Raw genomic sequence first — 25,516 nt, 5'->3', positions numbered from 1 at the left:
ACTCCTGCGAATTCCCCAAATGTGGGAATCTCGACTGCATCATTTCTGGTAGTGGGGGACTGCGTTCGCGCTCTCCCCTGTAATCATATACAAAGAAAATCTTAAAGATCTATAGGCATAAAGGGACACGTATCGCAGCTGGTGACCAATGTGCAGTTTTCTGATTACAGATCTGATGTATTATGGTGTATGAATGCCTCTGCTGGAAGATTCTGTCCTTACTATATTGGCAGTGTCTTGAATTATTTGATATATTTCTGAAATGAAACTAAGTCAGACATCACGTTTGTGGAAAATGATGGAACTGTCAGGCTGCATCTATATTGTTACACCCACTGCAGTTTTCCTTTTAGTAGGGTGACACCACACATCACAAAAAATGATGAAAGAAGTCATTGTGACACACAAAATGACATTTGTGCTCACAGTAAATAGTGGTACATTATATACTAACACATTGAATAATAAGAGATAAGTGATAAGAGATAAGATAGTAAGGGATAATGGCTTTCTTCTGGGTTCACCTCATCAGGGCCCACCTCATCAGGGCCCTAAATGAAGTGTGCTCAGTATTTCGTTTGACCACTTGGGGGAGCCACAACTCAGTTTAAGTACTGTAAACTTTAGACCAATTACGATCAAGACAATTGCACTACGGTATGGCCCACTCCCATTCGCAGGGGTCAGCACAACCGGAGTGCAATGGCTGAGCCTCGCCCTGGGTGAACCACCTTCATGATCATGGTGTCTCCCCTGCCAGGTAAGTATGAGTTGTACACATCAGACTGAGGGGAGTCACTCACACACACACCGCTCTGGATGATGGTGCTGATAATGTATAAAAACAAATCCACTAATCCAGAGTCTATGACATTTGCTCAACCTCATTTTGTTCCCCTGCTGTTAAAAGGATTACAAAAAGCATGCTATTTCTCTTGAGAAGGTTACATTGTGTTTATGTTTTCCCATGATGCAATGCTGCACGGTCATACAAAACCCAAAACAACTTTAACATATTTCATCTACACTAACTCTGAAAAATGAGCAACAGCCAAACAGCAAATTCAAACAAGTTCAAACTAAAGCATGCCAGAAATGAGAGGTTGTTTGATCCACATAAAATGGAGAAAGAAAAAAAAAACAGTGTACACAGAGCGCATGGTCCTTTTGTCTGGCTCAAAAGCTTCTTCTTGTTTTTCCACTGGTGGTGGCATCTAACATCCCTCACTACTGCCACCTACTGCTTCGGAGTGTAAACTAGTTGATATCTACACCAGAGGTTCTCAACCTTTTTGGCTTGCGACCCTTAAAATGAAGCCATGCCTACTCAGCCTTCTGTCACAGGCTGCACATGCAAAGTGGTGAACAGTTCAACCAAAGAATGGTTTTCCCTTTTCAGGTCGTTTCATCTGATTATCAAAGAAGGCCAAGAGGCTGAAAACTATTCAGTATTTCACAAGAAGCAAAAATTAGACAGAAATCAGAAAAAAAACCTATACACGATAATAACGTATTATCAATGTGTATAACACATTTTGTTTTTGTGTGATAACTACATAATTTTCTCATTATCTCAAGATAAAGTAATGGGCATAGAGTAATTATGTTGTTTTCTCTGTAAAACTTAATTTGGTTTTCCCGAGATAATGAATTAATTTATATTATTCTTCGAGATTTCCAACTCCAGTGCATTACACTTGACCTGCTGACTGACTGAAGACGCCCTGAACACTAACAGGTAGGCCGACTTCAACATTTGTTTTGAATAATATGCTTTCCTTTAGAATGCAAGTTCCAAGCAGAAAATTGTCATTACCCTGAAAAAACAATGTTTGTTATCCCGAGATAATGACAAAATTCTCATGTTTCCCTCAGAGATCTCGAGATAATTTTCTCATTATCTCAGGAAAACAAAATGTATTATCTCAAGATAATGACATAGCCTAAATAACTCAATATGTCGAGAAAACAAAGAAAATGTACTTGTTACCATGGGAAAACGCCGTGAATAAACCACTGTTTGATAAAGATTTTGTCCTGGGAAATCCCAACTGAGAAAATTTTTGTTTTGTCTGGAGGCGGGGAACATGAAGTCTCAGTATAGTCCAGAATAGTCATTCCTATGCACTCTCTAATACTCCTCTAGTGAATGAAATAACAGTGACATTTAACTCTTCATTTTGCCCAGTGTCCCCTCAGACCCCTGGGGGTCCCTGGACCTCATTTTGGGAACCACTGGTCTACACTGCGTACAGCAGCACAGATTCTTCCCATACAACAAACTCATAACAAAAAGCAAATGAAGGGTTTCATTACAAAATGTTACATATATCCATTTTGAAAAATGTTGCTACTTGAAATTCATCAGGCAATATTTGAAAAGCAAATGATTCTGTCATCAAATTATAAACTATTTTATAAGCAAATGTCTTAAACTGACTCCTAACTTCAATACTAATCTGTAATGTGCTTAACTATCATGTCAGCACTCAGTATGGGAGAGTGGGTATTTTTTATTAATTTTTTTATTTAAAAGTATGGAGTCAAGATTAAGGGGCATTTAAGGAGATTTTGATGGGATGTCCTCCATTAATAACTACCTTAATTTTAAGGGTATTTTACGTGAATTAAGGAGTGAATTAATGTAAGCTAATGAAAATGTATGGTTATTTAAAGGGAATACTGGTTACCAGAGATGTGTCTGCAGATATTTAAAATGAAACATACATACTGCAGATTTTAAGATTCAGTTTCTCTTTGAACAGCTGATCAGGGGAGAGCGCGAACGCAGTCCCCCACTACCAGAAATTATGCAGTCGAGATTCCCACATTTGGGGAATTCGCAGGGGTCAGCACAGGAGTCAAGATTAAGGGGCATTTAAGGAGAGTTTGATGGGATGTCCTGCATTAATAATATATATAAGGGAGAGTGGGTATCTATTTTCTTTTTTTAAAATGGTGGATATCTTATTTTGGAACAAAACTTTTCAAAGGTTTCCCCACACAAATCTGTATTACAAATCAACTCTGAAAATATTTGTGAAAATGATGTGATTGAATATGAATCCAGTCTGTTATGGGGGGAAAAAAAAGACTTGCTTCAAGAACTATTTGCAAAGTTTTTCTTTGAACACTTGATCAGGGGAGAGCGCGAACGCAGTCCCCCACCACCAGAAATTATGCAGTCGAGATTCCCACATTTGAGGAATTCGCAGGGGTCAGCACAACCGGTGTGCAATGGCTGAGCCTCGCCCTGGGTGAACCACCTTCATGATCATGGTGTCTCCCCTGCCAGGTAAGTATGAGTTGTACACATCAGACTGAGGGGAGTCACTCACACACACACCGCTCTGGATGATGGTGCTGATAATGTATAAATCACCAAATCCAGAGCCTGTGACATCACCTAAACTTCCATTTTGTACCGTTGCTGTTAAAATAGTAATAATCGGACTGTAATTTCACTTGACAAAAAGATACATTTCATTAATTGTTTTATACCCATCATGCATTGCTGTATTGCCACATGAAGTTCTACAGCAAAAACATCTGTAATGTCTCTACAGTAACAGCCCAACAGCAAATGCAGTCAAACCAAAGCTAAAGGACACCAGCAATGAGAGGTTATTTGATCCGCATTTGTCATACAAGGAAAGAAAGAAGAAAAAAAAAAACACAAAGCACATGGTTCTTTTGTCCCACTCAATATCCACTTCCTGTTTTTTTTACTGGTGGGTAGCGTTACTGCCACCTACTGCTTTGGAGTAGAAACAAGTAACTGTCCACGGTGTACAACAACAGTTTCTTTTGTAAAATTCTTGCCATTAGCAAAATATTTGTATTTTATAGCCCCCTGTGTGTTATAAATAACCTATTAATAACCATTTATGATAATCTGCCCTCTTCTGCAGTGTGTTTTGGCTTCCTTTTGATAAAATCTCAGGGAAGAGCATAAGGCCGTCCCCCACTACCAGAAATTATATAGTCAGTATTTGCACATTTGGGGAATTTGCAGGGGTCAAAACAACCACAGTGTAATGCAGCCCGACAACAAATCCAATCAAGCCCAAAGCTTAGCATACCAGAAATGAATAGAAGTTTGATATAGGTTTCTCAAATGTGGAAAGAAAAGAACACAGCGCACATCGTCCCTTTAATTCACCGAGTCAACAGCCGCTTACTGTTTTTTTGTTTTGTTATAACTAGTGGTGTGCATACAACATGCCACATCAGTCACATGCTCCTTTGGAGTGTAAATCAGTGACTGTCAACACTGTGTGCAACAACACTTAAAATACACTTCAACAAGGTCAAATAGCAAATATGTCTGTATAGTCATGAGTGCGAAAATTAGTTTGTTTGGAATGGGACAAAACACACGACATGACAACTAAACACACTATACAAAATATTTAGCAATAATGAGCGCCTCGCTGTACATTCCCACTCATTACACGACTGCTTACCAAAGACATTAATCATTTGACACAAAATATTTTATTACTAGATAAAGTAATTTACAAGTTTTCGCCAAACTGTTGTTAAAGAGAGAAAATAAAAAGTTTTGTGTGTTATGATATTGTGGTGATCAGGCAGGTTTGAAGTCTATATTTAATATTATTAGGCGATGTAAATTCTTATATAACTATAAGATGGGAGTCATCGGTTGTTGTTCTTGAGATCAGAGAAGCACAGTGGGATGCCCTGCAGCATTTGTTTCCATCTAGCACAGGGCTGCACAATTAATTAAAAAATATCAAAACTGCTGTATTGACAGCAACAGTTACAAAACTGCAAGAAGCTACAAACTGATTGTTAGAGGGAAAGGTGTCAGATGGCCTTCCAGGACAAAACATCAAGTTACATGTTGGAGAACATTTTGCATGGATATCCACCATCCTCAAAATATACTCAAATATAAAAAATTATCAGAGAAAAACACTTGTAAAGGCTGTTGGATTTATTATATTAATATATTATATTTTTACATTTATATATTATATCAATTACTGCCAGGAGTGCACATTACCCCACTTGTTAAGTACAAAAATTCTAAAATGTAATAAAGTAATAACACTGGTTTTAGGTTAGGTGATGCTGTCAGAAACTGAGGTACAGTATTATTGACAAATGATTACAATTTCAAGCCCATGGAATATTTCTGAATTACAATCCCTTGCAGTATTCCCGTTGTGATTTTAAGCTTTTATACTAACATACGGTGAATTAGTACTGACTTTATGTGACATAAATCAAGTGGGTTTCAGTCAAGTGGCGCCGTGACTCAAAAGTTTGCAGGTTTTTGTTCCCAACCAAACACTACATTAACACACCTTCAACCAGAGAGGATAATTAGCGGAAATCAGCTGGTGTAGACTGGCATAAAAACCTACATGCTATTCATAGTATTCCCATGATGACATATGTATTCCCTACCAACACTTCACAATACACAGCTCACTGGCTGTGGCCGTCATTCAATCAATCACCTGTTATTTTCCTACCAAATGTGGTGATGTAACAGAATACTAGGAGTTGATTTATTTGGCACACAATTATAAACCACTAACACAACCCTCAGAGATAATTAATATTTTCTTTTAACAATAGAGGAGGGTGCACCGTTCCTGGAGGTACTGCAATACCAGGTCGATGCGTGGAGTGGACGGAGCAAGCCCCTATTCCATCTCCCTATTCCAAAAATCAATTTAATATATGGTCCCCGGGTAGGGGACGTATCAGATATTAAACTGATAAGAACAGATACTACACTTGATCTTAGCCAAAAGGCCGAGAAGCGATACCGTTAAACTGACAGAGGGAAAGGAGTCGTTATCGGCGATATCACTCTGACTGACGGGTTTGGACCGAAATTATGACTTTAAGACCATTCAAGAAACAATGAACAAAAGTACGCTAACCTTAAACATGTCAAATGCGATATAACCTCAGGAAAATATGTTATTTATAAGAAACGAGGGGCTCGCGAATGCAGCTTCTAGGCTCTTCCTGGTCACGTGGTGCGTTCTAGTCCAATAGGAAACTAAAACATCGGAGGAATCAAAATCCCATTTACAGCTACGTTAGCAGGAAAGATGTGTGTATTTTAAGATAATCTGGATGATAAAGATGCAACGGAACTGTGTATCTGAACAGAATAGTCTTCTGGTGAACAAAATGCATATTTTTTTACGGTCCTGTAACTCACTTGTGAACTCACTTCACAAAAACAAATGGAGCTCTAGCAGTATCTAGTGGAGAATCAAGCTAACTGCAGCGCTTTACCTGCTGCACAATCCAGGGGCCATATATCCGCTTGTAAACCATTCTAGCAGTCGCAGGTTTTTAGATATTTTTTTCCAAATGCATTCATTCACCAACGTTTATATCAAATGCGGAAACCTACAGAAAATTTGACAAATCAATGAATTGGCAGTGCAACACAGTGCAATGTAAACAGCTTACATGAGGAAATGTAAACCAGGACAACTATAGCCTATTTTATTACCATCTCATAATTATGAAAAACTCTCATAAACATTAGCTAGTATTTTATTTTTGAGAAACTCTGACTTTTCATAATTATGAGAGACAAAATCATATTGATTGGACATTTTCTCTCAAAATGAAAATATAGCATTTTGGAAAGAAAGCCATGTGGGAATTGGTGATTGAATGTAGAAAAACCCTAAACCCGAATTTGCAATATATTGGCAATGCATGTTCAGAAAGTAAATGCATGCACACGGTGATTTACTGCAATAGGCCTACATGTAGTTCAAGACCTGAATAAAAGCAGACAGAAGGTGTGAATTGCCTATGAACTAAATGCGTTTTTACCCCATCCCATAAAACAAACCTGGCAAAAAAAGACCATAGTGGAACTACTGCATGAATTGAGCTGAGAAACACAGATATCCGCTTTCATGTGCTGTTAGACTGCATGACTGTCAAGTTCAATAAAACACAATTAGGGGGGAGGGTTAGTACTAGGCCTGCCGTGAACGGCTACTCCTCTACAGCACTACTGCAACCACTTCAGTTTACACTTTCATCACTTAAAACTTCTCTTATATTAAATAAATAAATAAATAAATCCATAAACCTGAAGTGTTCAATTCAGGGCACAGCAAAACGGCCTGAAAAGCACATCGGGCTACTCAGAAACTACAGGCCTTATAGCGCACAGTCCGTCCGAACAAGTTACAAAACAGAAGAGCTGACCCTTCAATTTGAAGAAACTCACTGGACAGGTTACCCATAAATTAGACGAGACATTGACCCGCTGGGACCCATTACAGAAACCACAGTAAAATAAACTTACCGCAACACGTCTTGGTGGAGAAACATGGCGAAGGCCGAACAAGACGGTTGAGAAATGAAGCGCCATGTTTTGACCTCTCTCCTCCTCGGAATACACGAAGTCTTTCTTCAGGTGGTTTTCACTTTACCAAAATACAGGCTGTAACTCCAAGACACTCTGACGATCTCCTCCCATGACTGCAATGGAAACCTGGCTTACTTTGTGTTAAAATGTTAGTTTCTGAAGGACTTCTGATGCTTCTAGTGTTGAACACGCAGATTACCCACACCTGTTCATTTGCATACCACCAATTAGCGGCTGGGTGAACCATCGCCCCAAAAGGACGCTAGATGGCGCTGATTTTTTACGTACTATTATTAGCGTCCCAAACGCTTATATACAAAACGACCTGCCAAGCGCTTCATTTTGTGCGCGGTAGTTCAAACTTTCACCTTTTTTTCCAAGTCTTAACTTCCAATAAAGCCCTTCGTTTTCCCAAAACGCAGGTTCAAGCTAAAGGCTAAAGCTAATGCTAGCTCTCTGATGACGTTGACGTTACGCTGCTGCACGCACAGGTCACGCAGGCAGCCCCTCAGAATAAAAAATACTGCTAAAACATTGTTTCTCACAGTTCAGAAGATTGATTGATGATTGATTGATTTCTAGCGTTTTTGTAGTCATAAATACTCATCCTTCAACAGAAGTATTTTTTTAAGATGTCAGGTACATCATTTCTTTTGAGTTGTGTCAATTTTCCAATTTCCGATTTTTGTGGTAAAAAAAAAAAAAGCAAAATTGGCACGGGAAACTAGAATTGCAGGAAATGTGTTTTTATTACAAACATGAATAAAAAAAGACTGTGTCCACACTGCTCACGGCTAATTAGGTGTGAACATGTTTATCAAGGTAAGTCTGTATTTGGACCAATATCATCAAGAGAAATTCCTGTACATTTTTGGTATATATCAAATTAAGTAACTGTGATAACAATGCTTCATCCTTATTAAGTGCAGCTGAGTCATTTTCATAACAAAGATTGTTTTATTTTGCTGTGCAAATAGGAGGAATAAGTCATTTTTACTGATTTTGATGCATTGTTAGTGCAATGTAATAAACAGGCACCTGTTATTACACAAAGCTTCTGACTGTAATGAAGACATTGCATAGCATTGGATTCAATTTAAAGAAAAAAATCCACCCTGGGATACTCTAATACTGTTTTATATCTTCAATCTATGATGTTCAATGCATTCCAGGAGTTATTTTGTGATGAACTGTTGAAGTGTACTTTTTTGGTGCTGCTTTCCCTCAACCCGCCTCATCTACTTCTACTTCAGTTAGAGATTTCCTGCATTTCCCAGAATGCCTTTCGACAACCCCAAGAGAATTTGTAAAATTCAGCTGTGCGTAATACATGAAGGAGGAGAGAGAGATGGCGATAGTGAGAGCAATCAAGTTTTCTAGTTGAGAAAAAGTGTTTCACCCCTTACTTAAAACTCAACCTGCCTTGCATTGCATTCTGGTCTATTTTCTGCTACTGTGGGTGGAGAAATTGGTCTCTCTGCTTCCCACGATGGATTTCTCCCTGTATGATTGTTGAATGGAATCATGGAATTCATCGTGGAATAATCATGGAATGACTGAACTCTTGATTCACCTGCTAAACTCAACATGAACAGAACAGCTGAATTAAGACGGTGTCTTCCTGGCTTAGTAGCTTAGTTTTAGTTTAGTTTCTGTTAGTCCTGACTTCTAATCTTGATTTGTTTCTATTGAGATGTGATGTTTTTACAAGCCCAATGGGGTCTCTTTATGTCACATAAACTAATCAAAACTAAACTAAATCTGTCCCACAGCTAAATGTCAGAATGGTCCCGCCACTCTGAGAAACACTGGACTAAGCTGCTTCCTTCTGTACTGTTTCCAAACCACAATAATTCTGGTCCCACGGTCACATGGTCAGCGATCAATCACAATGCAAAGGCGATTAGATTTGGCACAACAGCAACAGTATCATCAACAGGTAAAAAAGTCTTAAGGTGCGTTCAGATTATGGGCAATAGAAAGTCATTAATTTTCAATGGAAGCCGGCAACACAAACAGCGCAGCTACAAACTTAAGTCCAGCTGGCTTTGACTTTTTTCCACACTGATGATGCGGTGAAGCGCGAACCAATCAGAGTAGAGGGAAGGTAGCTTAGGGTAGTAATATTATTAATATATACTTGAAGAAATAATTTAAATTAAGTGTCTTCGTCTTGCTCCCAGTTGTTGTGCTCAGCCAGCCACTCAGCATTTGCCCAAACACAGTCTCCCTGAAGTAAACAAGCTGGCACGGGTGATGGTGGTCGACGCTGCAACGGTGACATCATCAGCAGGTGGAGTGGAAGACCCCGCCCACCTTGGCGCCCTGGCCGACCAGGTTGTTGTATTTGGCGACGGCCTTCTCCGTCTGCAGGACTTGGACCTCCACGCCTTTCTGCCTCACAAAGTCCAGAGTGGAGGAGGGAACCTGGAGGAGAGGAGAGTTTGATTAATAATGTGTCATAATCTAACATTTTTCAAGTGGGATGGTGGGCAGGTACAGATACTTTTAATTCCACCTTATATCAACCCTCTCCTTATATACCTTCACAGGCCAGATTTGAACCCAGGACAACACAATTACATGGCACTCGGTAGCATTCAAAGTCTGCCCATATGGGCCAAATTACACACAAGCTGAAAGTATTGTTACATGCAAAGCTAAACTTGACATTTGTGTGGTGAGTAGTTTTTGAGATAAACAACTTTGTTTCAGGTCTGCACCAGATCGGTCACTATGGGGCAGAGGTGGAGGAAAAGAGTCATGTGTGTGGGTTAAAGCTCACTTTTGCAGGCTGGAAAACAGAGCAGTATTTAGGATTTTGCCCGGGAAAAACCTACCTCACACCGGGTGTTTTTGAACAGCAAATTTAAAAGCTTTCATGAACTGGATAAAGGTTGAATCACTGCTGTGTTATATCAATTGGTGACAGAGAGAAGCAAATGTATTTATTGACATGAATATGTTCCAGATTATTACTTAATATATCTTGCTGAAGGATACTTGAACAGGGATGGTCACATGGGGGATTGCACCCCGGCCCTCCTGTTGGGGGATGACCTCACCAACCACTGGGCCTTCCTGCTGACCAAAACTGCGACTCCGGTGGGACTCGAACCCACAACCTTTGAATTACCTCTCCCTTCTTCAACTAGAAGTCCAATGCGCTATCCATTGCGCCACGGAGCCAGATGATCAACACAGGTGCCTCATTGTCTCATGTGGGGTGGAAACCACAACCATGGCTGTATTAGCCCTGCTCTCTATCTGAGTTCACCAGCCCGATGTTTACGTTTCTTTTTGCTGACTGCATATAAACTGGATGAGCGAGGACACTGAATAGCTCATTCAAATTCACTGTTTACATCCCCTGCCTGCCTGGTCCCTGCTCTCACCTGCAGAGCCTCCCTCATGCCTCTGCCGATGACCAGCGTGTCTACTCCCACCTTCAGGACTTCCGCTAGATCCGCTGGCTGCACTCCGGGGCTGTGCTGCGGTGGGGAGCAGAGATTTACACATTAAAACAACTTAAAGGAGTAATCCACCTAAATTAAATGACGACTGGCAGTCGCTTTCCTGCTCCTATTGTAAGGATCTAGAATTATGAAAAAAATGTTAAAAATATAGGCTTTCCAGAAAATATCTGACAACCATCTCAGGCAGCGCAATTTGATTATATGATATACCAGCATTTTCCTGGATCTCATGAGCTCATGAGTCAAAACCCACACTAAAACTACTGAAAACACTGGGAAGTCTATTTCAGGTGCAATTTTTTTGGGACCAACAACTCTGAGGTGTAATCCAGTGGAGGCTGGTGACTCAAACACTAAAGGAGGACACGGTAAAATGGTGTGGCTATTACATCTACTGTACTTAAGACTTAACTAGGAATGTGCAAAAGTCAATTTTTTTCAAGTTGGACTAGTTGGTAGGTTGTCTGAATGATAAGTCAGTCTCAAGAAAGGCCTATATTTAATTAGGCTGTACTGTGGATAGGCTTAAGATGGGAGAATGCTTATCAATTTAATCTTAATTAAGGAAAAGGGCAAAGAGAAATGTAAAAGATCTTTCTGGTCTATTTTTTAAAATCAAAACTGGGGAGTGTCATCGTCACTCTCTGGGCCCCCCTCACCTGAGTGCCGGTCTCGCTCCAGTCCCAGGCCCGGCTGCCTCCAGGCCAGACCTTACAGTCCTTGTAGGTGGAGGAGCATCCCTTCACCTTCATCTGACCCCAGGACACTGATGCTATCTCTGGTGAAGACATGGTGGAGTGGCGCCTCCTGCTGACTGGCCGAGGTAGAGGTGGAAGGCAAAACAGGACTGTTGCTGTGGTGATATGAGGATGTAAACAAGGATGTAGTGGAGAGTAAACCCACCTAAACTCAGCTTATCCAGCTTTTTATTTGCACAATTGAGTTTACCTTATTATTTTAGGCTAACATACATCTTAACAAAAGGGTAAATGAAAAGGGGAGTAAACTATAACCTACAATCAGTGAACCTGTGGTTATATAACTTGCATCAGTTTGATACATTTTACTATGTTGTGCATTGTGACTTTACATCATTAGGATGTAACAGTATGTCGGCCTAAACAAGTTGGGTAAACGCTATTCCACAAATTCAAAGGTGGGTAAACTAAATCAAGTAACGTTAGTATCAAACTGATGATGTGGGCTTTTAAGGGAATGTGCATACATGAATGCTTTGCTGACATGTATTTTTGTAGTTTTTTGCCCCATTTTGATCACTGACTGGAGGCCGTAGTTTACTTTCCTTTCTATTTAGCTTAGCTAACTTGCTACTGAGTTACATTACTGAATGTAACGCTAGCAAAACGGCTTTTAGTGACCGCTGGTGCAATAACTAATAACTGTTTCTGTTGCCAACTCATATGCTATTCAGTCAGATAATAGTACGTGTTGTGTTAGTTATGTAAGCGTTAGCAGGCTACTTGTTGTTTGAGCCGTTATTTCAACAATAACGCTTATTTCGTTTGAGTTACTAAGTTGCTTGTTGTTATAACGCTAACGTTAGTTAGCTAGCTAACGTTAGCTTGTTAGCCAATAAAGCAGCTATTAAACGAACAAAACGTTTAAGTTCCTGTTAAGCAACAAACAACTTTATTTGGCTATCTTTCGGTATTAAAGCAGCATGTTGAAGTCATTAACAAAGAAAATGTCAGAGAGATTTCAGTCAATCGTTTAATTTGGACAGAAACGTAGGCAAAGTCTCCCTCTTACCTCTGGATGAAGTGAAGTCCCACCCAGTTAGACTCTGACCTTTAAACCTTCATAAACTAATCTGACGATATAAAACTCAACAGCAATCTCCTCCAACTATTCTGTCTTAACCTTTCCAACAATTCAAAAAGTGTAAATATTACAGCATATTACAAACACGACCGGCAGATGTTTATATCAAATTATCCGTTCTGAAATTACCAAATGCAGACAGAATAAATGTCACAAGTATCATAACAAAGACAACAGCAGTTTCTTTCAAGATTGTACATTTAAAAAATGTCCCAATGCTCAAAATGGGATCCCAAAACATTTACTTGAAAAAAAGAGCAGAAAAGTGTATAAAACATGTCAGAAACGCACACACCAATGTAAACACGAAATCCTACCACAGTGGAAACTACATGTCATGATAATAATCCACTTACTGCAGCATATACAGGCAGGCAAAATACACAAGAAGTCTGACATTTACAGTGACAGCTGTTTATAGTGTAATGAGATGGGGTTTTCCCTGAGATTCCCAAGCAAATATTATATGAAGAGTTCAATTTCAGGTTGAGACATTCAAATATTGAAAAAAAAAATTTGACACCAACTCTGACAAGTTATTACCTATATTAAGCCCTTTACTATTATGTTTTGGAGGATGTAAACAGCGGTTAAATATTGGGCAATGAACATAGCATTTTCAGATTAAATCTCCCCGTTTGTGCCGCTGTTGGCTGGTTTTATATGTAAAAGAATGATTAACATAAATCTGCAAAAGAGAAAACTATCCTGTACACATAATCTGGCTCTTAAAAGGGAATACCACACAATTTAAGAATTCATATATTATTTTCATAGTCTGGACAGTCCAATCAATATTTGCAAAAGCTGAAAACTCTCCCTTAAAAGAAACCAGAGAACGAAGACTCAGACTCATGCGGTGACATGTAAGTCCACAAGTTCATGTCTTAGCTCTCTGGTTTCTGGCTTTGGGAAAATTCACATCATGTTCACAAATATCCATTGGCGTGTTCTAGACCGTACAACACATGAATATCATGAATGAACTCCTGATTTAGTGGTAATCCCCTTTAAAATCTTTTTATTGAAATGTGATCGATAATCTCACAAAATTGCATTCTCCCAGAATGACAGTAGTGCAAATAAATACCCCTGCTGTTGCCGAAAACCACATAATTGCAATTTTGGTGATTTAGTTAGTTTAGTTAGTTTCATGACCCTTTGGCCATGAAAACCTGGTAAAACCCCCACTGTATACTTTCATTACATGTATGAGTGAATACAGCACTGTTTTCTTCCTCCCTGACAGATGTAGGTGTTGCAGATATGTGGTTTTCTTGCGGCGGCAGCGATACTCCGCTTAGTTCAGTTCGTAATCTCATCAGTTTTTTTCCCCTCATATCATCCCATCGGTTTAGGCAGCAAGGCTATGGTTCATGTCGGACGTGACCAACCTCTCGTACTGCAACAGTATCTACTGCATTTACTGTAGTAGGTAAACAAACATATCAGGGATGTGGTCAAACCAGGAAGTCATGGGGAAAGGAAATAAACAAAAAATCTCTCTCAGAATTAAACAGGTTATCAGTAAAAAAAACAACAACCCAAAAACCCATAAATCTTGAAAAGACCTGAAAAGTCACATCCCTGATAGGTGTATAAAGAAGTACGAATAACATCCTGACATTTTCCGCCAACTAGTTTGCATTCGAAGGCAGGATGCTGAGACGGCCTACTGTAGTCAGTCTGATGTCATTATATCCCATAATTCATAGAGCAGAATAGTCACATCGTTCTCTCTATTTTGCCCTTGGCACCAGTAGTATTTGAAGCATGTACTTCAACTTGTAGCACCCACAGGCTGGGTTCTACATGGTTCCACACATTCGAATAGTACCAAAATGAGTTTTCCTCTCAGTTAGAACCAGGTGTCTAGTAATATTGCCAGACCTTTCTCCTCACTTTATTTACCTTTTTATTTTTGTTTACCAATCACTGTGCCGGGCAGGAGAACGGCCTGGCTTCGGCTGTGAGTAAAGGCAGTAAAAAAAAAATCCAGCATTTCTATTTCTTCAGCCAATCACAATTGAGGACATCATTCAAACCTGGGAGACTAAAAGGTTTTGTTTTTGTGTATGTCAGGCAGTTGAATATCTTTGAGGTGAGATTAAACGTCACCGTGTTGTTTCACTATGTCCGCTGAGTTTTGTCCGCTTTGTTCGGACTGAGTTGTGGGGAAGACGGCCAGACTTGAGCTTCCATCAGCCCCGGATCAGAAGTAGAAATCGCTCTTCCCCCTTGAAACACAGTCTCAATGCCATGCCGGCAGCCAATCACATCGCTCGCTGGCGGACAGTCCCTCCCTCGCTCTGTTTGTTGCCGCCCGTCGTGTCGCTGTTTCCCGGCAGCAATGGAGTGAACTCTGGAAAGAAAAAAAATATTTTGTGTTACTTCAGAACTGATGATGGTCTCTACCTGTTGTGCAATTTCTTAGTTCTTAGTCTTTTTGTCCTTTTTTTTTTTTTTTTTTTACATCAGTGGGCTTCTTTTTGATTTCTTCCTTTTTTTCCAGTTTGTGAGTTCTGGCTGATTTCTTTTTGCCTATGATTTTTGAACCCACACAACTCAGATAAACCTCCTTTATCATAGCACTTTACCTGACTGCTGACATGTCTCACATGCTCTGTGTTACTTCATGGACCAGATAAAAGAAGCAGCAAGTGGGTGTTTCAGTGTTTTGCTTAAAGGCTTATTCAGTTAACAGCATCCATCCATTACTGGAAGGTACAGACAAAGAAAAGGTACCATCTAACCATCTAAATTTGACCATTTTCTTGCCAAACAATTCCAAAAAATTACAAAGATTCAGTATTTCCCCTTGATTTTTATTCTTGTCAGGGTAGAAAAGCCTCTGAAACAGCATTTAGACCCTCATGGGACACTAAAACTCTACATTTAAAGCCAGAGTAATGACATTTCTTTTTAGGTGGGTTAGCAGCTCATTAAGGCAGGGTGAGGCAGGTTTCATTTCAGGTTTTACAGACTGAAGCTGTTGAGTAAAATCATATCCTCACCTCCATTATATCGGCAGGGGAAAACAGCGACTGGCCGATATCCAAGTTTTATCAAAAGGCCAATATCAGACCGATAATGCAAATTGCTCAGGATAAGAGCATCAGCTGAAAAAAATGCCTAAAATGTTTCAATCAGTCATCGAGGGGAAACTCCACCTTCTTCACACTCACCCTTCATCTCAGTTTCTATCCTGCTGTCGTTAAGCGGGGCTGAGTTCGGACCTCCGGCGCCGGTCTTCACGGCTCCAGCGCTGGCTGCTGTGGGGCTGCCGTTCGGGTTGGCTACGTTAGCTTTAGTTTGATCCGGTTTCCCTGTGGCAGCGGAGGCTTTGTTCCCGTCCACAGCGTCCGTCTTCACCAGGCAGAGCGTCTGCAGCAGACCCATGGAGTCAAAGTCTTCTCCGGAGCATTCTCCTCGTCTTCTCAGCAACTCCAGCACCTACAGGGAGAAACACAGTACATTATACAAACAGGATAGATATGTAGGGCTGCAATTCATTTTATAACCATGTATTCCAATTTTAGTTTCCATAGTTAATAATTATATATTGGCAGATCAGCAATAATAAAACATTTAATTTAATATAGAATGTCAGCTGTAGTTGAAAGTAGTCCAGATAATGCAAGAGGGCCTACACATGGATAGACGAAGATGGAAAATATAAAATGTCAATTTAATTTACAATTTACACTTGATTACATTTGATTTAATAAAATAAAATAACAAATAGAAAAGACTGAAAATAGTCAAGCTGCTGACAGAAGACACAAGAAGTTCAGCAAAATAATCATCCAAGTAACCATCAAGACGAATAATCATCATCACAAAATGTAGAAAAACAATCAATTTTGCATTTTAGCCATCATTGTGCAGCTCGATAAATAGGATAGATTAGATTGAATAGATACTTCATTAATCCTTTGGGGGATTTGTGCTGCCGCCAGCACCATGATAAAACACAGCAAAGTAAAGCTGGAAAAAGATAATGAATTATTTTTTTATTTTTTAAATATCCATACAATGGGGTTACTAACTGGGGTTATCCAAACAATCTGACTGTTGAACACACATTCAAACTGTGCGGATAATTCCCTTAAAATATAGGAAAACGACCCCAAAAGACTGCAATAGAAAAAAGTTAATTTCCTGCCCTGTTACTCAGGGTTTCCAGAAATATTTAACAGATTTTATTTGCATCTGTTTGTTTTTTGTTAACTGATAATCTCTCATGTAGGTACTTGTGTTATTGACTTGATGTGAAATTACTGTTATTACACCGCTATTGTGTTGAAAGGCCGTGTTTTAATCGCCTTTTTGGGGTCGACTGTTTCTGTTGGCTACTTTGGGCTGTATCAGAGAGTAGTGCTCCTTGCAAACTGAAAGATATGTAGCTCTACAGTGAGGCAATTGACGAAATTTTGATCAGAATCGATCGCCATGATGGCAAAAATTAGAAAAATAAGACCCAGGTTGAAAATAACTGGAATTAACCTTTAAAATGCTGTCATACCTGATCAGAGTTGACACGGACACACACGAATGCAACACACATACCTTGATGTATTTGTATGACTTGAGTTCGCTGAGGTTCTCCTCCAGGAAGAGCAGATACAGAGAGAGGTCGTCCCATTGGCCGCTGGGGCTGGGCAGGACGCTCACGGTGGGCAGGGATTGGTAGGTTTCCAGGAAGCGGGCGTATCCGTGGCAGAAGAGGGGGCGGAGACTGGCGTAGATCACCACAGGAACCAGCGCAATGAACAAGACCAAGTTGACGAGGCTGGAAACAGAATCAAACACTCAGAATCAAGTCAAGCCCTGCTGTCGTATTCAAACAATATGCTGCGCAGAAAAATCTCATCCCACCGCAAATACCTCAGCAAGGAGAAGACTCCCACGGCGATGAGCTTGCACTGCACCTTTTCGGGGACGGTGGGGTCGGAGGCGAGCAGGCCGGCGCGCAGCGAGCAGCCGAACTCGTCGGTGACGGAGGCCAGGCGGAGGTAGTAGGCCAGGTAGACGCAGGCACACAGCAGGGTGAGCAGCGTCAGACCGCGACACAGCAGGTAGCGGAACAGCAGCACCCGCGAGCAGCGCTTGGTCATCAGGTACTTCTCCACCAGCGGGTACATGAAGCAGCCCTCCGTAGGGTCGCTGCTCAGGGAATAGGGGAGGAGAGAAAGAAAGAGAGAGGGAGAAAGAAGAGTGAACAACATAACTTGGTAGAGGAACACTTGGTTACAGCGTGGTTCGCATTTGGCGTCCAGAGACTGTGAAGTTGCGTCACAAATCTCTGTATGTTCTCTCTTCTCGCGTTCTTGACAAGTTCGTTCTGTCCAAGACAACTTGAAGACAGTTCTCCACGTAGACACAGGTATCCATTCTTGGATTTACTAATCATTAGTGTGTGCCACTGGGTCAGATTTTGCAGCAAATCGGCTGGATTGATTCATGGCACAAACAGTGATTGTTTTATGGCACAAAGCAGGAAGAGGGCGCAAATGGAGCTAAAGCTTTCAGAGTGTGGTCTTAATTTTGAGAAACACTAACACTAACAATTCAACTGGTGTGAGTTAGAGGCTACCATTGTTTAGAGTAATTATACCAAGGTATCACAGCTAATTCGACAAAGAGATGTTGATGTTTATAAAACCGGATCTGAAAAATCCATACATTCAAATCACGACCCCAAACCTGAGCTGGCTGCAGGCGTCCTACCTGTCTGCGGAGGGCAGGCCGGAGGTGGCCATGCGTTTGGCCAGGGTGACAGCTCGGTTGTAACACCGGTCCAGCTCCTCCATGATGAAGCTGAGGTCCGACTGCAGGAGCGGCGCTGCGGAAAACCTCCAGAACAACGCCGGGGTGTACATCATCACCGCCACCAGCAACAGGATGTAGGGGAAGAACTGAGGAGAGAAAATGGGGAAAATACTGGAATGAATGGAGCCAGAAGAGCAAGTCTTCCCTTTACCATAGCTGACTGTCAGTACATGCTGTATGCTCATTTTACTTTACAGATGTAGTTATAATAATTTATTTTTATTGTTAGTGATAGTGGTAATATTTGAGGAGGAAAGGTTGGCAGGAAAGGGTGGAACACAGTATAACAGAATAAAGAGCGGCTTAGTAACAACAAAAACTGTGTGAATATCCATTGTATACAACTTTATGCCTACTTATCAAGGTTTCTCCCTGACTTTTAGAGAGGCTCAGGCGGCAGCATCACCATTTGGGTGGATTTTACATAGAGACAGGGTATTCAGGACTCTTTAATAACACACAAAAACCCCTGAGGCTAAGTATAATGGCAGAAATGGACTCAAAGAGTCAGATGTGGGTGTTTTCAAATATGCCAGTTCTTTTCAAAGGCCCACTGTGCACTTGAAGCATCGAGTGGCACAACAAACCACCTTCACACGTCTGGCTCTGAACTTCGCTCAGTTTCGGAGCGTCAGCAGAGGAACAGAACAAAACGGCTGTTTTTGTGAGATTTCTGGAACTGCAGAGACCTTTCATGTATTTCAAAGCAAAATAACTTATAAAGGTGACACAGTGATTTCAAACTAAGCAAGCAATTTCACAAGTAGCATACAATTGTTCAGATGTATGGACAAAATATGAACACAATACAGTCGAGCTGGTCTTCAAATATAAAAAGCGAACTGCAGATCAGGCTGTGAATCATCTTTTACGTCACTCACTCACGAAAATATGATAATGTAAATTTACCCATGGCAGTGGTGAAATGCAAGTGCCAGCGCTGCTGCCGCTTTAAATCTGCTGCCTGCAGTGTCGCCATGATAGAAGATCAAATTAGGAACATCAAATGACACGTCATGTATCACGTCAATTATCACACCCTGTAATTAGCGTTACCCTTAGCCTACAACATCTCACTCAAAAAATTAAAATAACACACTCAATCTCGACACAAGAGCCTCCTGGCAGGGCTGACTCTGCTGGCTTGAAACTGTATCACTGTCACTCAAATGCATCATGGAGGAAATCTAACATAATCTGGAGAATATTTCACATTTGTATCATTCTCAAAACACTGGCAGGCTGACAGGGAACACCCTGCTTTTATCAGGTTAAACCAGTGGATCCTGTTGAACAAATACAAAAGTTTTAAAAAGGTTTAATGAAGTTGTTGCTATACCTTTATTATTTCCACAAGGCATGGTGCCCCGAAAGACTCATCAAAATGCTTCCTGTTCCAGCAGTAAAGGGCAGTTTATAGTACAACGAGTTATGATCGCCCGATGCACATCACTACAAAGTCACCAACATTCCATCATCGCTCCACTTTGATTTTGGACGCTGTTGCTCATAAAAAGTATAAACACTAGAGCGATTATAGAACGCATCGCAGAGGTTCAGTCATTTGCTCTCATCTAGTTACTTTACTTTGTTACTATAGTTCTAAATAGCAACTAGTTACTTTACTAAGTTAGTCTTTATTAAAAGTAACTCAGTAAAGTGCTTTCAAGTTACCTGCTTAAAAACTTCACAACCTTTATGTCTTCTGGTGATGTAACTTCTCACTAGTAGGCTATAGAAATCATCACCGAGTACACTGCTGTTATCTACTTACCTGTTATCTACTTAGCAGCTTTCATTTATTCGGGGTCTGATCGTCTTTATGGTAAACTAGTATGATCACAGAGGCAGCTTTGATTAATCATGTCTGGTCTAAAAAATAAACAGCAGATAGCGCTCACAACACATGATGTACAGGTAACAATAATGTTTTTACCCTTTTCTTCCATCAGTTCAAAGTAACGCAAATATTCCCAGGTTGTGAAGTGTTGTGTCTGTTCTGAAAGCGAGTCGGAGCCTCCAGACTCCACCGCCTTCAACCAGCTGCTGCAGTCTGCTTTTAATAACGCCATGTAACCAAATATATTTTCTTAATTGCACTAATTGAAAATTTAACCATTTGAAAGGAAAATAATAATAATACAGTTTGTAAACCAGCCTGCAGAATAGCCTAATGTACCTACATGTTATGCAACTGCTTTTGCAATGTTATTTTTCACTCTTTCTTTTTAAATAAGAAGTTTCATTCAAGTAAATCTATTGTCTTTATCCAGGTCTAGATAAATAGCATAAATTGTCTCCTCAGTGTACGTTTTATTCTACAGTCCATTACAAAAGTACGGTCTTCCAGAGCTGTTGATTACTGTTTAATTTGAGCTCAGAGAATTAATCGACGTTAGGATAAGAGAGTTCCATAATGTTGTCATGACAACTGTGCCAGCGATGGGGTCAAAGTTCAATCCAGTTTAAGTCTCAGCGTTGGGCGCAACGACCATCGCAACAATGACAGATTGCCTGTCACTGGAAGTATAAACAACATGTCATTGCGACCGACGATAGAATATGATCATCGCCAGTGGTGACGATCATAAATCGCTGTACTATAAACTGCCCTTAACACTAACTCCCCTAATACTAAATATTATGCAAAATATTGTAGTCTTTAATATGTTTCTGTGTGGTGTGTGCGAGTGTGTGCAAAAGTTAAATATTCAACATAACGACTAACAGTAAAACTTTCAATAGTATGGGTAACCATAACCCTGTGTATGTGTGTGTGTGTGTGTGTGTGTACCTTGTGCAGCCACAGAGGTAGAGTGTGTGTATGAACAGCTGCCCAGCAGTAGGAGTCAACATAAGCAGCCTGTCTCCAGGAGAAGTTAGAAGGAGCAAAACAGCTGATCTGAGTACCTGAGAGAAACACACAGAGGCACAGACAGCATGTAATAACAAGTCACACCCAATTTATTCAAAAAGTGCTTTTAACAAACAGGTTTAATCACCAACTGCTTTGTGAAAACAAAGACCATAAACGCACAAAAATGAGATAATTAAAATGAAGGAGGATAGCAAGAGATCAGGGTTATCAGGTGTGTGAACACTGGGAAAGAGTCAGCGAGCATCGAACAGTTGATTTTTATCTCTATCAGTTAACATTTTGATCTGTAAACTCTTCAAAACATACAAGGCGGGTTGTCTCTTGGATATAGGAAACTGTAATAATCTCCATTAGAAATTCGGGTTTTATGGCCAAAAATGCCATCCTGAATCACATTTGAAAAATCTCATCTTTGTATTATTTACTCTATATTTCCTGCCCAGGGACTGCGGACGAAAATTAGCTCTACAGCTAAATCCAGCACAACAGTGTTGTGCATGGCACCTGACGAATAAACAATAAACTAAACTACCCAGACTGTAAAAAGACAATATACTCTATTCAATCGCCTATCTAATCTGATCACCGCCTGCATGCAAAGCCAGTCGAAGGGGCAGGCTGACAGGTGCAAGTGAAAGCTGTCCTACCATCTTAGCAGCATAGGGATCTGCTAAATTACTAAGTTACTGTGAAATAGTAAGGAAATGTTATTAAGAGCTGGAAATGGAAATGGTTTTAGTGGAAATATTATTAAGAGCTGTTGCGCATTTGCAGCCAACACTTTGTACTTCTGAGGAAGCGGCAGTAACAAGGCTGAAACTTTGAACCAGGCCCGACATGAAGCCAACATTTTTTGTCTGCATCAAAACTGAGGCAAAAATAAACGTCATGTCCAACCACGTTCCTCTTCTCCGGCTTAGTAGAGTGTGTGTGACCGACAGTGAAATACAAAATATAAAGTAGTCCGTGTGCTAAGAGAAAAACAGGCTGAAAAACTCTATTCTTTTGCTTTGTTGTGCCTATTTAGAAGAATTTAAGTTTTCCAGCCTTATTTCCTCTTGGTGTGCAGACTACTTTACTTATACTGTACTTTGTATCAAAACTAAGCCCAGCAAGGAAACAGCGTTTTATGAGTTTGTCTACTCTGACAGCGTGGAGTTTTAGGGATTTACCAGCCACCTGCCTATGGATAAAAACAGTTTAATTTCCTTCCCTGTCAATTATTCATGCCTCCAGTCAGAGCTGCAGTACCTGAGTCCGGTCTCCAGACCATTTTCCTGATGTCTTGGATTTCTCACAGTTTTGTGCTAATTTTAACTCGGACTTTTCTTAATCTTAGCCACTATTGGATGTTGACTCGACCTTTTCCAGCCTATCTAAACATTTTCAAAGATACGTTTCTCTCCACCTGGTCCATCTTTGTGTATTTTCTCCCCTCCACTTCAAACCATTTGAGGGATTACACCTGTGTATGGTATGTAAAATTTATATACACTGATTAGTAAAAACTTTATGCATTAATCAGCTGGATGTTGAAGGGTTTAGAGATGGTTTACAGACGTGTCTTCAGTTTTGTGCCTGTAAAGCTCTCAATACATTTACACCTACTGAATTTCACAGTTCCCTTATAAGTAGACTTGCAAATCTGCATTCTCCTATTTGCAAATTTTGTGACTCTTGTGACTTGTCAGGATCTGAAGGATCTGTGTGAACCTTTTTGGAATGGGAGCAGCCCAGTTTAGCTCATCAACACTTAGCCAATCAGAGAAGACATCAAGAAGAGGGAGGAAGATACCCACTACACCACGACTCCCTGTTTCAAAGTCATTTTGCCTATTAAGTGAAATTTGTGTCTCCCAAGATGAAATTGGGGGAGATTTTTAGATTGCTTACTTGTTAGATTGTTTGTTGGATTTTGCTGAAACTTGGGGGAATGATGCATCTCACCAATGCGTTCTCATATTTTCATAATTACATATTATGGGGGGGGGGGGGCATATTTGTTACTGATTGGCCCAGACAGGGACATGTTTACTGTTACTTTGTTTCTAGCCGTCTTCAATATAGTTTTTGGCAGCGTAGCTAAATGCTTATCATAAACGTTCGTCGTAAACAGATCCCAAGACAGACTATTGAGCATTTGGAAAGACATGTACACTGTTTACTGTCTTTTTTGGACATGAATAGGACTTGATTTGCTCTGGTCTCAGTCTTGACTTGGTCTCGACCCCCTTTGGACCTGGCCCTGACTCAAACTGGTCTTGGAATAGCCTTGGACTCAAACTCAGGTCGCCACTCACCGACAGAGACTTCCTGAGCGAAGGCCAGAGAGATGAGGAGGAGGGGAAGGCCCACCGCCACGCAGGTCACCATCTTGTCCACAGCCAGCTCGGTCCGGACGCTGCGGTACCGAGCCTGGCTGGGCTCCTTCAGCAGGAAGTCGCTGAACACGTACTCTGTGGCCACGTGGGCGATCGCCATCTCTCTGCTCAGGTGTTTACCTGCAGCTGACGAACAGTTACGCCTGCGGACGCAAAATCAAAACCTTAGTTTAAAATATATTTGCCTCATTCTCTGGGCAGGAAATTGACATGTTCACCCACAGTGCCTGGTGGATTCCAAAATACAGCAGCTACTGTCGTCATTTTACCAGCCAAATTTGATTTGTAGAATGCAAAGCAGCCTCTGGACACTGGGTGGTGACTGGTAAAGTGGCTGGTAAAGTAGACAAACTCACCAGGCAGAATTTACCAGTATTTGTCTGGTGGCTATTTGCAGAATACAGTTTACCACCTTTTAAAGCTGGTATAAATATTTATGATGTAATTTTGTTGGAACTGTCACTTTAATTTGTTTATATAAATTATTTGCTATATTTTTAGTTATATCCTATTCTTCTTTGATGGATCCTATTACTACTTGTTGCTGCAACGGCCCAAATTCCCCACTGGGTTCATTAAAGTGCCATCTGATCTAATCTAATCTGATCTAATATTATCTAATCTAGTCTAATCTGATCTAATTAATCCAATCTGATCTAATATTACTTTATCTAATCTAATCTAATTCATAGCATACATCATATCAGGTAGTATCATTGATTGATATTTACCACTGACGATACATCTTAGATTACTTTACGGACTGTCCAGAGGAATTTTAAGAAGGATTAAGGATAGGATGCTGATTTGAAAGACCAGGACTGAAAATAACAGGACAAACAGACTGAGTGGATTTTACAGTGTTGTTGACGAGCAGAAGTGAAAGGCAGGCCCGGTTAACCGCAAATTCAAATCGCTTCTCAAACAAAATTTGCATTTTATTGAATCTGTGGGGTGTGATCAGGTTAACACGAGAAATAAGAAAAAAAAATGCTAGTCCTTATCAAGTAAATGAGACAACAAGACGAATTTCTTTTTCGGGAATCAAACGAGAATCACAAAAAAATGAATCGTTGTGTTTGGCAGGCATGGATAGACAAAACACTTACTTTAGCTCCAGCAGAGTTACTGAGTTATTCACAGGGCGGTTATTTTAAAATCCCAGTAACGTTAGTCAGTACCTCTAATCTGCTGTAATCAAACGGCTAGACAGACGTTAGTATCTGGATCATGATAAAACTTGATGTTGAACTTGAACTCACCTGCCGGCCGACTGCTAACGGCGGAACAACATCACTTCCCTCTGGTTTAATCAGTCTGTTTGACTAGCATGGTTTTAATTAAACAGCACTGGTACTGCAGCAGCGAGACGAGACGAAACACATTCAACAGATGAGACAAAAACAGAACTATCGGGATGAATCTTCTTCCGGTTTGACAAAGAACTCCTTCCTCCTGCTGCTTCCCTCAACCAGTGCTGCTTTCACGGGATCCTCGTCAGCTCCGACTTCCTAGATTTAAAAGTTGCAAATCTTTTTCTTTTTTTTTCTTGTTTCTTCTTCTTTATTTTACTCTTGTCGTGTTAATCTGTATTTTATTTGTAGATGTTCTGTCTTGTGCCGTTGCCTTCTGTATTTTATATTGATTATCTTTGATTACTATACACATTGCATTTGTAATGCAGATTGTCAAAATAGTTTGTTAAAAAAAAAAAAACGTG

General features: G+C 40.3%; 2 protein-coding genes and 4 non-coding genes across 6 annotated transcripts; all 6 read right to left on the bottom strand.

Moving 5' to 3' along the window:
* Window positions 1-611: 611 nt before the first annotated feature.
* Window positions 612-768, bottom strand: LOC139916893 (U1 spliceosomal RNA). Its single transcript, XR_011784885.2, has one exon. It is a non-coding gene; the product is annotated as a U1 spliceosomal RNA (small nuclear RNA).
* Window positions 769-3,139: 2,371 nt separating this feature from the next.
* Window positions 3,140-3,303, bottom strand: LOC139916894 (U1 spliceosomal RNA). Its single transcript, XR_011784886.2, has one exon. It is a non-coding gene; the product is annotated as a U1 spliceosomal RNA (small nuclear RNA).
* A 2,308-nt stretch (window positions 3,304-5,611) lies between these two features.
* On the bottom strand, window positions 5,612-5,802 carry LOC139916896 (U2 spliceosomal RNA). Its single transcript, XR_011784888.2, has one exon. It is a non-coding gene; the product is annotated as a U2 spliceosomal RNA (small nuclear RNA).
* Window positions 5,803-8,112: 2,310 nt separating this feature from the next.
* LOC139916886 (mth938 domain-containing protein-like) lies at window positions 8,113-12,644 on the bottom strand. Its single transcript, XM_071905904.2, has 4 exons — window positions 12,634-12,644; window positions 11,523-11,716; window positions 10,783-10,878; window positions 8,113-9,814 (listed from the first exon to the last, which is right to left on the bottom strand). The coding sequence occupies exons 2-4, from the start codon at window positions 11,652-11,654 to the stop codon at window positions 9,674-9,676; spliced, it is 369 nt and encodes a 122-aa protein (XP_071762005.1). The 5' UTR covers window positions 11,655-11,716; window positions 12,634-12,644; the 3' UTR covers window positions 8,113-9,673.
* Window positions 10,485-10,576, bottom strand: trnar-ucu (transfer RNA arginine (anticodon UCU)). The gene is given in 2 exon segments: window positions 10,485-10,520; window positions 10,540-10,576. It is a non-coding gene; the product is annotated as a tRNA-Arg (tRNA).
* Window positions 12,645-14,936: 2,292 nt separating the features above from the next.
* LOC139916881 (pannexin-1-like) lies at window positions 14,937-25,214 on the bottom strand. Its single transcript, XM_071905898.2, has 8 exons — window positions 25,059-25,214; window positions 23,716-23,939; window positions 21,332-21,447; window positions 18,436-18,623; window positions 17,593-17,871; window positions 17,275-17,497; window positions 15,891-16,158; window positions 14,937-15,067 (listed from the first exon to the last, which is right to left on the bottom strand). Exons 2-8 carry the CDS (start codon window positions 23,894-23,896, stop codon window positions 14,979-14,981), a joined length of 1,344 nt encoding a protein of 447 aa, XP_071761999.2. The 5' UTR covers window positions 23,897-23,939; window positions 25,059-25,214; the 3' UTR covers window positions 14,937-14,978.
* Between the last annotated feature and the right edge of the window lie 302 nt (window positions 25,215-25,516).

Source organism: Centroberyx gerrardi, chromosome 6 (assembly GCF_048128805.1).
Source record: "Centroberyx gerrardi isolate f3 chromosome 6, fCenGer3.hap1.cur.20231027, whole genome shotgun sequence".
NCBI lineage: Eukaryota > Metazoa > Chordata > Actinopteri > Beryciformes > Berycidae > Centroberyx > Centroberyx gerrardi.
The sequence above is the reverse complement of the archived record's forward strand: the minus strand, read 5'-3'. Positions and strand labels throughout refer to the sequence as shown.